The sequence below is a fragment of the Gigantopelta aegis genome, chromosome 15 (genome assembly GCF_016097555.1).
Source record: "Gigantopelta aegis isolate Gae_Host chromosome 15, Gae_host_genome, whole genome shotgun sequence".
NCBI lineage: Eukaryota > Metazoa > Mollusca > Gastropoda > Neomphalida > Peltospiridae > Gigantopelta > Gigantopelta aegis.
Genome location: NC_054713.1, coordinates 3,182,945 through 3,200,153, shown reverse-complemented (window position 1 = coordinate 3,200,153; position 17,209 = coordinate 3,182,945). Strand labels below are relative to the sequence as shown.

General features: G+C 38.8%; 1 protein-coding gene across 2 annotated transcripts in view; it reads right to left on the bottom strand.

Moving 5' to 3' along the window:
- LOC121390068 (solute carrier family 12 member 9-like) overlaps window positions 1-17,209 on the bottom strand; it is a 38,125-nt gene that overhangs the window by 11,449 nt on the left and 9,467 nt on the right. For both annotated transcript variants that reach the window (XM_041521779.1, XM_041521778.1), the window contains exons 2-6: window positions 9,887-10,021; window positions 6,731-6,865; window positions 5,078-5,223; window positions 3,372-3,549; window positions 2,200-2,307 (exon numbers count right to left, since the gene is read on the bottom strand). In XM_041521779.1, coding sequence (XP_041377713.1) covers window positions 2,200-2,307; window positions 3,372-3,549; window positions 5,078-5,223; window positions 6,731-6,865; window positions 9,887-10,021 — 702 coding nt within the window. The remainder of the gene's footprint in view (window positions 1-2,199; window positions 2,308-3,371; window positions 3,550-5,077; window positions 5,224-6,730; window positions 6,866-9,886; window positions 10,022-17,209) is intronic.

Here is a 17,209-nt window from a genome sequence, read left to right as displayed (position 1 = left end):
GCTACCATAATCTAGAAGCCCTGTCAGGCATGACAATAGCAGTTATTTACTAGCCCAACACTGAATATCACTAGCCATGGGAGTGGGGCTACCATAATCTAGAAGCCCTGTCAGGCATGACAATAGCAGTTATTTACTAGCCCAACACTGAATATCACTAGCCATGGGAATGGGGCTACCATAATCTAGAAGCCCTGTCAGGCATGACAATAGCAGTTATTTACTAGCCCAACACTGAATATCACTAGCCATGGGAGTGGGGCTACCATAATCTAGAAGCCCTGTCAGGCATGACAATAGTAATTATTTACTAGCCCAACACTGAATATCACTAGCCATGGGAATGGGGCTACCATAATCTAGAAGCCCTGTCAGGCATGACAATAGCAGTTATTTACTAGCCCAACACTGAATATCACTAGCCATGGGAGTGGGGCTACCATAATCTAGAAGCCCTGTCAGGCATGACAATAGCAGTTATTTACTAGCCCAACACTGAATATCACTAGCCATGGGAATGGGGCTACCATAATCTAGAAGCCCTGTCAGGCATGACAATAGCAGTTATTTACTAGCCCAACACTGAATATCACTAGCCATGGGAGTGGGGCTACCATAATCTAGAAGCCCTGTCAGGCATGACAATAGCAGTTATTTACTAGCCCAACACTGAATATCACTAGCCATGGGAATGGGGCTACCATAATCTAGAAGCCCTGTCAGGCATGACAATAGCAGTTATTTACTAGCCCAACACTGAATATCACTAGCCATGGGAGTGGGGCTACCATAATCTAGAAGCCCTGTCAGGCATGACAATAGTAATTATTTACTAGCCCAACACTGAATATCACTAGCCATGGGAATGGGGCTACCATAATCTAGAAGCCCTGTCAGGCATGACAATAGCAGTTATTTACTAGCCCAACACTGAATATCACTAGCCATGGGAGTGGGGCTACCATAATCTAGAAGCCCTGTCAGGCATGACAATAGCAGTTATTTACTAGCCCAACACTGAATATCACTAGCCATGGGAATGGGGCTACCATAATCTAGAAGCCCTGTCAGGCATGACAATAGCAGTTATTTACTAGCCCAACACTGAATATCACTAGCCATGGGAGTGGGGCTACCATAATCTAGAAGCCCTGTCAGGCATGACAATAGTAGTTATTTACTAGCCCAACACTGAATATCACTAGCCATGGGAATGGGGCTACCATAATCTAGAAGCCCTGTCAGGCATGACAATAGTAGTTATTTACTAGCCCAACACTGAATATCACTAGCCATGGGAGTGGGGCTACCATAATCTAGAAGCCCTGTCTGGCATGGCAATAATAGTTATTTACTAGCCCAACACTGAATATCACTAGCCATGGGAGTGGGGCTACCATAATCTAGAAGCCCTGTCTGGCATGGCAATAATAGTTATTTACTAGCCCAACACTGAATATCACTAGCCATGGGAGTGGGGCTACCATAATCTAGAAGCCCTGTCTGGCATGGCAATAATAGTTATTTACTAGCCCAACATTGAATATCACTAGCCATGGGAGTGGGGCTACCATAATCTAGAAGCCCTGTCTGGCATGGCAATAGTAGTTATTTACTAGCCCAACACTGAATATCACTAGCCATGGGAGTGGGGCTACCGTAATCTAGAAGCCCTGTCTGGCATGGCAATAATAGTTATTTACTAGCCCAACACTGAATGTCACTAGCCATGGGAGTGGGGCTACCATAATCTAGAAGCCCTGGTACCAATATAAAGTGATGTCATCAGATAAAGACAATATTCCCTGGACTTATTTTTAAGTTCATTGAGAAATTGACAAACTCGTGTTGCTATGGCTAGACCAATGAGATGGCTTTAAACTGTAACGAATGTACTGGAAATTTAATTATGTAAGCAATGTGTATGTTGTACAGAAAATATTGTCAGCAATTTTGGGTGAATTTTATTTTATGACATTCATACCTTCATATTCAGCTTTTCTTGGTCAAATAAAAGGCCTATTAATTGCTATAATCTGGAATTCTGAGAAAATTTTCCAGGATTTTCATATCTAGATTTGGAGATGATCACCCTAAGCTCTGTATTTATTAATTGCTATAATCTGGAATTCTGAGACAATTTTCCAGGATTTTCATCTCTAGATTTGGAGATGATCCCCGAAGCTCTGTATTTATTACCTGACATGTTAGCACCATTAAGAATTCCCGTCACACTGCTGAACAAAATGGCAAACACCGTGGCAAAGTTCATGGTATCTCCCGTTATGTAATCCACCGTATAATTATCTGAAAGAGGAAATAAAATGTTAATGATTAAAAAAAAAAAGCAAAATTATTTTATTTAACGACGCACTCAACACATTTTATTTACGGTTATATGGCGTCAGCATAGAAAGGGCGAAGTATGATAAAAATAATTCTGTGGAATTTTTTGTAAAAGTTAAAGTTTGGTTTTTTAACGACACCACTAGAGTACATTGATTTATTAATCATCGACTACTGGATTTCAAACATTTGTTAATTCTGAATTTTTTTAGAGAGGAAATCCGCTACATTTTTCCATTAGTAGCAAGGGATCTTTTATATGAACAGGATAGCACATACCACAACCTTTGACATCTTCTTAGGTGCATTGTGATGAACATTCATAAGTGCAGCTATTAACCACATTTCACTGATCTAGGCTCTATAGTTTTATAAGAAACTGAGTTAAACGCAAAACTTTTACGTTAAAATTTAATGCAAACATTGACACTGTTGCAGCTGCCACCATTGGAAAAGTAATACCTATATCTTGCATTACATTTTGTAGTTTGAAAAAGCGAAACGCAGATGGGTGAAGTGAACATTTATTCATAATGTTTTGTAATGTTCTCGGGAGGTGTCAGTCATGTTGAATGGCCCTTAATTGTCAAACAAGTATTTGAATTAAATCTAACTGAAATGAATTTACCGTAGAGATTCTGATTGAATTGAATTACCATAGAGATTCTGACTGAATTACCATAGAGATTCTGATTGAACTGAATTACCATAGAGATTCTGACTGAATTACCAGAGAGTTTCTTACTGAATTACCATAGAGACTCTGACTGAATTACCAGAGATTCTGACTGAATTACCGTAGAGATTCTGACCGAGTTACCACAGAGATTCTGACTGAGTTACCATAGAGATTCTGACTAAATTACCATAGAGAATCTGACTGAATTACCATAGAGATTGACTGAATTACCGTAGAGATTCTGACTGAGTTTCCTTAGAGATTCTGACTGAGTTACCGTGGAGATTCTGACCGAGTTACCGTAGAGATTCTGATTGGATTACCAGAGAGATTCTGACTGAGTTACCGTAGAGATTCTGACTGAATGTTTTTGCCCTCAGTGCCGTGTATTTGCCGGTGAAGTTGGCCGAATCCTCCGTCTTGTTTGTCCACACTTCCTTGTTAGTGAACGGAATCTTGACGTCAATCTCGTGGTTCATGGCAAACATGCTGATTATTAACGACAGCAAACAAATAATGACAATCTGAGAGAGAAAGGTTATTAGTAAACAGCATCTTGATTATTAAACATGTAGTCTGAGAGAAAAGCTAAAGCAATTCATTTCCCCATTTGGACACAACAAATTTTCATTTCTCCCAAATTCAAGTGAAAAATGGGGCAATCACCGTGAAAGTCAAATTTGATCTGTAGAAGTACATATAATAAAGCTATACACAAAATGTCAGGCATTGTGAAAATTAAAGTCAATAAAATAAATTTTCATATCTCCTGATTTCAAGGGCCATAACTCAAAAATGGGCAATTTATTTACATGGAATCTCTGAATTCAAGAGGAAGGGTGTGCACCCCCAGCACTCTCGTCTTGGATTCGTACCTGAATACAGTTGACTAAAATTAGCATCTGTATGAATGCTTACAGTATAAAACATTGAATAAACAGGGCAGATGGGGGTAGTGATGTTCCAGTGACTGACAATAATAGAAAATTGATTGGTTAAGCTCTAGTGATGCGATGATCGATTATGCGGAAAATGCTACCTGTAATTAATCTTCTAGTTTAGATGCAGGGCTTCTAGAATTCTTATAAAATCCACTAGCCATGGGATCAGTGATTTTGAATATTTACTAGCCACGATTAAAAATTCACTAGCCCTACATTACTTTAATAGTAATAATGTCGCCTGAAGGGGGAGATAGAGCTTAAAAACAAGATTGGGGAATGGGGGTAGGGGTCAGTATATTTATATTTACAAAATATACTTAAATGCAGCATTTGACATTTTTTTCACTAGCCATCGGGCATGGCAATGGTAGTTATTTACTAGCCCAACATTGAATATCACCAGCCATGGGAGTGGGGCTACCATAATCTAGAAGCCTTGTTAGATGATAGAAATAATGTAAATATTTTGGAGTATGTTTGTTTTCAAGTGTAAAGGAAAAAGAAATTAAGCAGTCACGTACGTACAATTAGTGATTTGTAGGGTCTGTCCTGGTGAACACAACAATAGGTTCATATAATTCTGATTGTGTATTCAAAAGTTGATCAGTTGGTGTGAGCCAATCACAACCGATCACTGATGATAAAATTCCAAGTTTCCAACAAGATGTGGGGGAACAAGATGTGGGGGATGGGTTCGGTGGGTTTGGGTGGGAGTGGGAAAGCTGACATTTTTACGATGAAGGAAGACATACAAGTAAAATGAATGCTGAAGTATGTGCGACCATGGCGCCTCCAATAATGCAGACAACGAGACAAACAAACAGAACGATGGATGATGAAATACAAAGTTCCCAACACAAGATGGAGGGTAGGTTGGGGGAGCTGAAATTTTATTACATTAGTTTAAAACTTACAAGTAAAATGAATGCTGAAGTGCTTGCCTCCAATAACGTACATGATGAAAAAGATGAAGAGAACGATGACTGATGATGAAATTCCAAGTTCCCAACACTAGATGTGGGGGATGGGTTGGGTGGGTGGGGGGGGGGGGGGGGGGGGGTGGGTGGAGGTGGGAAGGCTGATATTACTATGATGCAGGAAGACTTACAAGTAAAATAAATGCTGAAGTACGTGCGAACATGGCGCCTCCAATAATGCAGACGACGAGACAGATGAAGAGAACGATGGAGGAGTAGAGGTATTTCCACCACTGGGTCCCATCAGGCAGTCCGCCGTCCTTATCAATGAACGTCCCTGTAATACAGCACAGCATGGTCAGTCTGTGACACCATTAAAATACAACACGCAAAAAATATCAGGCCCTAATCTAGAACTGAAATAGTAGTAGGAGAAGTGACTTCTCCCTTCCCAGAAGAAAAGGGTGAAGTGTGATAAAAATAGGCAAAGTTAACATTTATCGCTACATTTTGTAATGTTTCATGTTCCACATTCAGTCTGAAAGGCTCTGACTTAGACACTCGGTTTGAATCGTAATATTTCAGTATATCACACACTACTACTTCCTGTAATAAAATTTAAACAAAACATTTATGCTTCATATGATATATGCTATATCATGTTGAAGCAAAATCATGTTGAAGCAAAATAATGTAAATGGACATATATCACAGGGTTCATACACTTTATCAGTAACCAAATTCCATGACTTTCCATGACTGCTTAAAGGCATTTTCCATGACCCTTTGAAAGATTGTTTTTTACAATCCTCAACTAAATCTATAGGTACTTACTGTATTAGGCCACTCCAATTTAATTTGTTGGTTTACAGGCAATCTTTTTTTAAAATGGCAGAATGGAGGAAATAAAAATAAAAATGACTTTCAGATTGTTTTTAATGAAATTTATTGACAACATTCTATCAAAACCACAGAGAGGGGAATAAAAAACCTTAAAATTACAAAACGTATTAATTATTTATTGATATACATGTGCATTATTTAAACATGTTTTTGTAACTGTTTCATGCATTCATTCTGACATCAAATGTATCCATTTTTAGTCAGTAAAAATAGTAATACATGTATGAACCTTCTGAGTAATGCATGTGAGATATCTCAACTAACTTCATAATTTAAAAAAAGTATAGAATTAATTTTAACTCAGTTATAAATAGAACCTTTTTTGTACTATTTATACCATCTGATATTTTAAATATTATTAAAAAAAAATATTAATAATAAAGATTATTATGTACACATTCTGTTTTCTCACAAAAAAAAAAAAAAAAAAAAAAAAAAAAAAAAAAATTAAAAAAAAAAAAAAGAAGGAAATTGTTCTTGGCACTTTAATTTAAATGCAGTTCGTATTTAAGGTCAAGGTTAATAAGTTTTTGCTGGCAGGCTATTATTAAAATATACATTTGTGTTTTATATGCATCAAATGACTTCAGTAAAGTAAATAATGTTGCTTTGTTCAATATGATGCAGATGAAAAACATAAAAGTTATGCTGATCCTTTGTACTACGAAAATTATTAAAGCTTGAGGTATTTCCATTAGTCACCTAATATCGTAAATACTTATATTTTTTTGCTACTTAAATTCTAAAACTTGTTAGTTTTAAAATATATGTAGTATTAAGATAGATTTTGATTTCCCATGACCAATATCAAAATTCCATGACTTTCCAGGCCTGGAAAATGACATTTACAAATTCCATGACTTTCCAGGATTTCCATGACCCGTACGAACCCTGTGTCATGATTTGGAAATTAACTTTTCATATGTTATTGCCATACTTACCCCCAGGTCCAAAGTTCTGTATGACCCCCTCGACGAATCCACTCACATAGAGCGCACAGGCGAGAATATTGGCGACAAAGAAGAGGAAACCGATACTTCCGCCAAACTCCGGCCCCAGCGCTCGGCTAATCATATCTGTACACAGCTCAGAAAACTATATTTACATTCATTATAATTATTACATTTATTCTTATATATTGTTATTATATTCAGCTACATGTAAAACAACTGATCATATCTATAATGATATCTGTACACAGCTAAGAAAACTATATTTATGGCAATTATAATTATTAAATTTATTCTTATATATTATTATTATATTCAGCTACATGTACATCAGTTCTGGTGATAGATGTGTCTTCTATCACCAGAACTGCAGTGTGCTGGACCTCTGAAGGGAAAAGAAAGAGAGGATGTCCGAAAACATGGCACTGAACAGTGGAAATAGAGATGAAGGAGACAGGACACAGTTGGGGAACCATCGAGAGATTGGCAAGGGATAGACCATTGTGGAGGAACTTCGTCGCTGCCCTAAATGCCATTAGGCGGGACACAAAATGAGAACATGTACATCAATTGATCATATCTGTACACAGCTATCAACAGTAAACAATATTTACACTAATTATAATTATTACATTCCGTCTAAGACTCATATATTGTTGTAAAATTTTATATTCACCTAGATTCATTGATCATATCCGTGAACGGAGAAGAAAACTATAGATTATATATTTATATTTAACTACAAGCTCACTTCTCCATATTATCACAACATTTACTAATGCAAAACACCAACATGTGTTAGTTTTAATAAGCTTGTGTGTTGTACACGTACTGTGTATTCGAAACTGTAAACAGCTCAGAACCCGTTCTCATCACACCATTATGTGTGGGATTTGAGAGCACGTTAACAAACATATTCTCGCCTTTTTTTCCATTAGTAGTAAGGAATCTTTTATAGCCACCATCCCACAGGCAGGATAGCACATACCATGGCCTTTGACATACCAGTTGTGGTGCACTGGCTGGGATGAGAAATAGCCTAATACCCCCATAGACAGGGATCGATCCTAGACCGGCCATGCATTAGGCGAGTGCTTCATCACTGGACTATTCCCCCCACACCCCCACATTACTACAAACGTTTAACTGAATACGATTGTGACATATGTGATATGTTTAAATATGCAGTCTATTTACATACTTTAGTTAATAAAAATGTGTTTGTTTTGGTTTATTATTCAATCACGAACAGATGGTGTTATTTAATCAATTAGCCTTTGTGTCTGCTTTGAAAGTGTTCTGAACGTTTCCAAGGTAACCATGCAAAACAACTGACACCTGTTTTCGTACAGGTTTATTAAATGAACACATCTTCAAAGGGACATTCTAGAGTTTGCTAACAGAGACTTTTTATCGATAGTAATTACATATCAAATATATTTTTCTGCATAAAGTATTAGTGTCTGTATGTTAAACGTGTTTCTGATCATTCTAATATTTGTACTAGGTTAAATTTTATTTGATTTTCTCAAATATATTTTGTCGTACGTACAAAATTATTTGAAGACCAAATCCAGTTTGGGCTTCTTACATATATTAAGATGAACAGAAACACATTGAATATACAGACACTGATATTCTAAACAAGAAAATATATTTAATATGTAAGTTTAATCGTAGAAATATGTTATTAGTCGGAAACATCTTACAATACAGCAAACTCAGGAATGTCCCTTTAATACAGCTAATATATTTCCCATCATGATGCTCCCGACCTATGACCGATGTTACGTTCGAGCCCTGTGGTGAATAAGTATTGTTTCAACAAACAATGAGAGTGAAGTACAGTAAATTGAACAACCCATTGTTTTGTTTGTGCACCACTTGCAAAAGCTATTTTTCATTCACATCTTAAACTGATGATATATCATAGGGCTAACAATGGAACAAAGTTTGGTTTAGCCATTTTAAAAACATGGGGTTTTTTGGGGGGGGTTTTGTGGGGGTTTTATTTAACAACGCCACTAGAGCACATTGATTTTTTTTCATCTTATCATCGGCTATTGGACATCAAACATATGGTCATTCTGACACTTTCTGAGAGGAATCCCGCTGTCGCCACATAGGCTATTCTTTTACGACAGGCAGCAAGGGATCTTTTATTTGCACTTCCTACAGGCAGGATAGAATAAACCATGGCCTTTGTTGACCAGTTATGGATCACTGGTCAGTGCAAGTGGTTTACACCTACCCATTGAGCCTTGTGGAGCACTCACTCAGGGTTTGGAGTCGGTATCTGGATTAAAAATCCCATGTCTCGACTGGGATCCGAACCCAGTACCTACCAGCCTGTAGACCGATAGCATAACCACGACACCACCAAGGCCGGTTTTTTAAAACATGTAGACTATTTTAAATTATTAAAAATGTGGTTAATTTAAGGAACACTTATTAACAAAATTTTGCAGCTAAAAATGTTTTCGACATATGGGGATCACACAACTGTCTTTTTTCTTTTTCGTATATCTTGAAATCTTTATTAAAATAATAATATTAAAAGTTTGATCGGTTCAGCAAAACCGGAACTGCCAGTGAATATCAGACCGATAACATCTTCGGTTCAATTAAAAGAAGAGTCTGCTTGTATTTCGTATACACTTTTTGTAATCAAAATAAGGAGTATGTCTTTCCACAAAGTCTATCAACACACAACAACATGGTAACCACCAAGCTATCCCCCCCCCCCCCCCCCACTTTTTTTTTTTTGGTTTCATTTCTTCTCTTTTTTTTTGGAAGGGTGTGGTGCTGCGCGGCCGCCCTCCTTTAATTTTCACCCAGCGAGAACACTGGTACCAGTAGTAGGCTAATATGGCAATGGACAGGGTGAGCCCTGCATCATTTACATGATCCTAAAAAGTCATACAAAATGAAACGAGTCAAATAAAAAAAAAATGAATTTCAATTCACTAAGGTTTGACAAACTACATTTAAATTTTGCTACGCATATGGGTATGGGAACTCTTTTGACATGCCCAGAAGAGGTTCAAGCACGCTCATCCTGGACTTAACCTCCGACATCGCCAGTGGCCAATTCCGGGACATGTACATACTTCTTTAACACATTAAACTTTATGACAAAAAGGATACAGTAAGCTCCGCCCCCTTCCACAGCCCCATTGGTTGAAATGGCGCAGATTGACAGCACGGTGAGCACAAGTATTATGTAGGCCAGTATCAGCTGGGCCACGGCTTCCAGGAGTCCAGACTGACCAACAACAAATCCTGAAACGTAGGAAATACAACTCATTAGAAGAAAGGAAGAACAGTTTTATTTAACAACGCACTTAACACATTTTTATCCATGGTTATATAACTAATTATTACTCATATCATTAAAAATATATTGGTACATGTTTATCTAAGTGATATGTCCCACTAGAATGCAAAGTGAGACGTAACACTTCATGGTGTCATCGATTGGTACACTACAACCTTGCAGGACATCAACCAGTTGAGTTGAGTGCAGATATAAATTAAGATCGATTACAGGGATGGGATTCACCAATATCAAAACCTATATTAGCTCTGCCATTTACCTTTCGACCGACCGTTCAAAAATTGCGCCAAATTTGTTCAATCAAAATTGCGCACCCTTTCTCTTTGGCATTAATTGCTCCATTCAAAATTCCATACCACCACCCCCACCCGCCTGCTACCGACTTGATCGGGTTGCTGGTGCTCCCTTGCACCTGCCAGTGGAGGTGGTCCCTCCTCTCCCACCCCCCACCTTTCCTGTTATGGACGGAGGAGCCGGCCAAGGCCGGCTCGTGCCCATGACAGGCATGCGTTACAACAGCTTGTTCTGAATGTGCACGTAAAACCCTATGACATGACAGGGATGGGATGGTTCGGGGGTTTTATTTTCCGTCTTTGGTCCACAGTTCAATTTTATTCACAATACTTTTCACAAGTAGTACAAGTACACCAATTATCATACATGTACGTGTATACATTTTTATAAACTTTTAATGGTCATTTGTAAAATAATTGTAAATATAAAATTATATATCTTGACTAGAAAACAAAAACTGCATTTTTACCATGCCATGTTAGTGTGTTGGGTCTGGGATGTGTCCCCCAGGATTTGAGCTCAAAGGGTTGGCAAAATAAATTAGGCGCGAGAATGCTAGGGGGTCCGGGGATAGTCTCTCCCATATATATATTTTTTAATTCAGTTGTTTTTAGTACAAGCACAAATATTTTTTTTATAAATTACCGGTAAGTAGTTAAATAATTCACTATTATATATTATGTTTGTAAAATTAAGATACAAATTCATAATAATGTTCATCATTGGCTAGAGGGCAGGACGTAGCCCAGTGGTAACGTGCTCGCTTGATGCGCGGTCGGTGTAGGATGGATCCATGTCAGTGGTCCCATTGGGCTATTTCTCGTTCCAGCCAGTGCTCCACAACTGGTGTAACAAAGGCTGTGGTATGTAATATCTTGTATGTGGGATGGTGCATATAAAAGATCCCTTGCTGCTAATCGAAAAGAGTAGCCCATGGAGTGGGGACAGCAGGTTTCCACTCTCAATATCTGTGTGGTCCTTAACCATATGTCTGATGCCATATAACCGTAAATAAAATGTGTTGAGTGTGTCGTTAAATAAAACATTTCCTTTATTGGCTAGAAAACAAAAAGAAGTAAACGTAAGCCCATGACTCCCAGTGTTCTATAATTGAAACCTGAATGATTGACTCACAAGTCACCGACCCCAGAGTGAATCTAAAACCACTTGACCCCAGGCTTCAAGAGTGTTTGTTCTGTTGCGTGACACCAGTAGAGTACATTTATTAAACTACTGTATGTCATACACAATCTGACATACGTGTATACAGTACTTAGTTTTAGAGGAAACCCACATTTTTCAAGTAATAGCAACAAGGGATCTTTTATGTGCACACTTTCCTACTGACAGGGGATGGGATTTACCTCAGTCGGTGGAGTGCTCGCTTGAGGTGCTTGCATCACAGGATCAAACCACCTCGGCAGATCCATTCTACTGATTGGGGCTTTTCTAGTTCCAACCAGTGCACCACAACTGGTATGTGCTTTCCTGTTTGTGGGAAAGTACAAATAAAAGATCCCTTGCAGCATAGGAAAAATGTAGCGGGTTTCCTCTGATGACTATGAGTCAAAATTACCAAACGTATGTCCATCCAACAGACAATGATTAATTAATCAATATAGTCTAGTGGTGTCATTAAACAAAAGAAACCTCTGACAGGACAGCACATACCACATCCTCCTGACACATGTATACCAGTCATAAGGCACCAAGTGGGATAGGAAAAAACCCTAATCAGAGAATGAGTCTACCAAAGAAGTTTTGATCCCACGAACTAATCAACTAAGTGAGCCATCTACTGACTAAACTAGATATAATGCCCCTCCAGTAGTAAGTTGCTAAAGATAATTTAAAGAATACAAAATTAACCTTTTAAAGCAGCTGAGCTGGCTGCTGACAGACTTCACTACACAGATGCAGTAGATTTAAACATAAAAAAATGGCCTTTGAAGAAAAGTGGCACCTTGGGTATGAACATGTATTATGCTATCAAAGTGTTGTTTGTTTACACTTTTTTTTTCTTTTTTTTTGTGCTTATGTCCAATTATGGGCACACACACTTCAGCTATCTGGGCTTGTTGTCCAGGACAGTGAGTTAGTTGTTAGTGGTTAATTAGTGAGCAAGAAGTCAGCGTAGTGGCCACTGAGTCATTAAACTCGCTCTGTGTGGGAGCCAGTACTGCCTGGGATGCGAACCCAGTACCTACCAGCCTTAGGTCAACTGACTTAACCACTGTACCACTGAGACCGGTATTGATCAAATAGTATTTATACATATATAGTTAAATAAACAAATTATCTAACACTTCTAAAATTTGTGAATGCCACTTTAACACTGCCATATAGGAAGTAAATGTGTTATTGAACAATGCATGCACTTAACACATTTTATTTACAGTTATATGGTGTCGGACCACATTCATATTGAGAAAGGAAATCTGCTGTCGCCACTTCATGGGCTACTATTTTTCGATTAGCAGCAAGGGATCTTTTATATGCACCATCCCACAGACAGGATAGTACATATCATGGCCTTTGTTACACCAGTTGTGGAGCACTGGATGGAACGAAAAATAGCCCAATCAGTCCACCGACAGAGATCGATCCTAGACCGACCGCGCATCACTGCCACATAGATGCAGACGTACAGTGAAAACCCTCTACACTGGATACCCTAGAGATCAACACAAATGTCAGGTTTTAAGAGGGATCCGGTTTAGAGAGGTTAAGTTCTGTCCTGTTTTTTTAAAGAAGGGACTCTGTAAAATGTCTGGTTTAAAGAGGGTCCGGTCTTGAGAGGTTTCACTGTACATTACATGTATTAATACTGACGAGTCAGAGTAATTTGAGAACCACACCCATGCAGATCTGCAACATGTATAAGTATATAAATAGAGTGAACATTGATTCTGACTCATGACATTTACAAAGTGCACGTGTACAAATGTATCTGGCCCTCTCCCTTGACAATGACATTCTCCACATGAATCATTATCTACACAAACAGTTTCACCAGCCTAGCAGTCATTATCTTTATACTGCACAGACAACAAAGATACAAACTGCAATAAACACATTGAATGTCTACGTCTGAATTGCTGGTTAACTGAGTTAAAAAAACGTGTTATCTGTAACACACTGTAAAGTGCACATTGCACCTTCCTGCTCTTGGTAAATCATATACAGTATGTACTAGAACATATATATGTAACAAATAAATCAACTACTTATGGCTGGTAGGTACTGTGTTCGCATCCCTGCACCGATTCCCATCCAGAGCGAGTTTAACAACTCAATAGGTAGGTGTGAGGAGGTCATTACACCGACTTCTCTTTCACTAGGGGCCAGGATGTAGCCCAGTGGTAAAGCTTTCCATTGATGCGCGGTTGGTCTGGGATCAATCCCAGTCGGTAGGCCCACTGGGCGATTTCTCGCTCCAGCCAGTGCAACACGACTGGTACATCAAAGGCCGTGGTATGTGCTATCCTGTCTACGGAATGGTGCATATAAAAGATCCCTTGCTGCTAATCGAAAAGAGTAGCCCATGTAGTGGCGACAGCGGGTTTCGTCTTTCAATATAACCATAAATAAAATGTGTTGAGTGCGTCGTTAAATAAAACATTTCTTCCTTCTTTCCTTCTCTCTCACTAACCACTAATCCACGTTCAAGACAGACAGCCCAGATAGCTGGGGTGTGTGCCCAAGGAACCTTTTAAAACTGGATATAAGCATGAAACAAGGTATAAATAAACCGTCACAAACAGGATTCAAACTAGACATTGTATAAGACTCATTCCGTCAGCCTGGCTGTTGTTAACTACTTTATACTGCACAGGTAACAAAGATACAAACTGCAATAAAGACATATGCGTACATGTTACTATGTATTCATTGTTGGTAGAGTTAAAAAATGTGCCATCTATAATACTGTGTAAAGTGCACGTTGTACCTTCCTGCTCTTGATATACGATATATATTTGCTACAAATGTTTACAACAAATAAATCAACCAGACTTAAGACCTTTGGTGAAAAAGACTTCACTGGCTAGACTGGAGCCAGCACTAGCCTGAGTCCTCGGCCGTTCGAGAGCTAGACGGACATTTGTACGGTTGTGATCGCTCTTTCAGTCATAGATTACTCTATAATATATATATATATATATATATACACACACACACACATATATGGGCCATTCCGTGGTATTTGGTCCATGGGTGTGAAAATTTCAAAATGTCATGATCTGTTAAACCAAGTTTTTATTATAGCTTAACGTTAAATACCCTTAAGCACATTTTATTGCTAATTTAATGTTTTGTGGGTTTTAATGATGGTTTTATTTGAAAAAATTATTTTTGTAAGCCAGGACATGACATTTATTTTTTGGTAATATTTCATTAGTTATGTCAAATTAAAAAATTAGGTATCAGGACATCATATCTAAAATATACTGCATATGAAAATACTACTTTCCCTTCTTTCATTATCATAATTAGTATATTAAATTATTTTTCAAAATATATAATGTCTTGTCCTTGCTGATTTGACATATAAAAGTTAGTTTTATTTTAAAACTATTTTTCAGAAATAAAAATCCTTTTTAATTCTCCTTCTTCTCAATGTTCCAAGCATAAATAAAAGGTATAATGATGACTGGTTGCATCAAATGATTAAAATAATCACCTCAAACTTTGAGCCAGGATGTGACATTGAGCCAGGACGTGACATTGAGCCAGGACGTGACATTCAAGATGGCTGGTTAAATTGAATAAAGATTAAAAATGTATTAAATCTCTCTATATAGAGAAATTGGCAAAACTGACTAGATAATGCACATGTACCTAAAAGAAATTACTTTTATTTTCAATATTTTTGCTCTCGCCATCAAGAATCGGAAACAGAAAAACTGTACATTTGGGGGAGCATGTTCGAATATTTAACATGGATTTATGTAGATACAAAAATACTATTATCAATTAATTCTATGCTTCTATGTTTTGACCAAATAATGAATTATTGATAATCCACCAATTTAAAGAACATTGTATTTATACCAAATTTTCCATTTTGTGAATCCAAACTGGTATACACATAAAATAAATATTGTGTCAAAGAATTGTTCAAATACAATGTGCTGCTAGAATCTTAAGTTTATTCCTTGGCAGATACAGGTATCCAAACATGAATTGGAATATATAAACCAACATTTCTCCAGTGAAGGATGCAACTGATAAAGATATATGAGACATCACACGTGAAAACCTACAACTTAATAATTAGCACGACATCAGAAATCAAGTAAACACGGCTCAAAGTTTGACATCACACGTAAACGTGGAAGTAAAAGTTGACATGCTGTTTGCGTTGTTTGTTTTGAAGAATTTAGAAGATGACATCTTCTTCTTTACATGAAGATCAGTTTGAAGTAAACATATATCTGTATGTACAATAGTGTTTGGTTACTATACTTTTCAAAAAAAGAAACACAAAAGGGTACAAATGGGTTATAACTCCGATTTTATGTTTCCTACCGGTTCATGCTTTGTGAATATAAGGTCATTGCATGTCCCAAACACATTCCCACGGTTACATTCGATAAAACGCAGCTACTGTACAATAAAGTTCCAAAATGTGAATATTCGCAAAAACGCAGCCATGTGCAAACCATGTCACCACTGCACGTGCGTTGTCTGCACATGCAACATGAACACCGACAGTATAAAAGTGCAGGGTGTTCGCTTGCCTGGCCTCTGTATCTGGCCGACAGTTGACAATCCAGGACATGCCACGTCTCAGTGAACCGCAGAGAAACAATGCCATCGGCCGACTAGACGCAGGCGAATCCAGAACGGCCGTTGCCAGGGCATTCCATGTGTCCCCAAACACCATCTCCAGACTGTGGGACCGTTACCAGCAACATGGATCAACACGTGACCTCCCTAGATCCAGTCGACCACGGGTCACTACCCCCGGGCAGGACCGCTACATCCGGGTACGCCACCTTCGGGAACAATTGACTACTGCCACCTCCACAGCCGCAGCAATACCAGGTTTGCGCAGGATATCCGACCAGACCGTACGGAACCGCCTACGTGAGGTAGGAATTTGTGCCAGACGTCCAGTTTGAGGTGTCATCTTAACACCACAACACCGTCGACTCCGACTGCAGTGGTGCCAGATTCATCGACAATGGCCTCAACTGCGATGGAGACAGGTGTGGTTCAGTGACGAGTCCCGATTTCTGCTCCGACGTCATGATGGAAGATGTCGCGTGTTTAGGCGTCGTGGTGAACGTTATGCGGCAAACTGCGTGTAGGAAGTGGACAGATTCGGCGGGGGTACATCGTTCTCAGTTATGGCCAACGCCAACGCAGTGTTTGCCAACATGACAACGCCAGGCCTCACACAGCAACGTCTCACAACGGCTTTCCTACAGAACAACAACATTAATGTCCTTCCTTGGCCATCGATATCACGGATTTGAACCCAATTGAGCATCTAGGGGACGATTTGGACCGACCCTCCGACAGCGACAACCACAGCCCCAGACCCTGCCCGAAAAGCTGGCAGCAGCCTTGCAGGCCGAGGGGGCCACCATCCCCCGGGACGTCATCCGTAACTCTGGTTGCTTCAAGGGGCAGGCGGTTAAGCCAGGAAAAATGCAGTTGTCAACACACGCGGAGGCCACACCCGTTATTGACTCCAGATGACCCTTGACCTTGGTGGTGTGTCCTATCACTTCTCACAATGGACTAGAGTGGAAGTTGTGAGACAATCCTGCAACATTTGGTAATTATCGGACCAGCACCATCAATAAATTAAATCAATTCTCCAAAAAAGA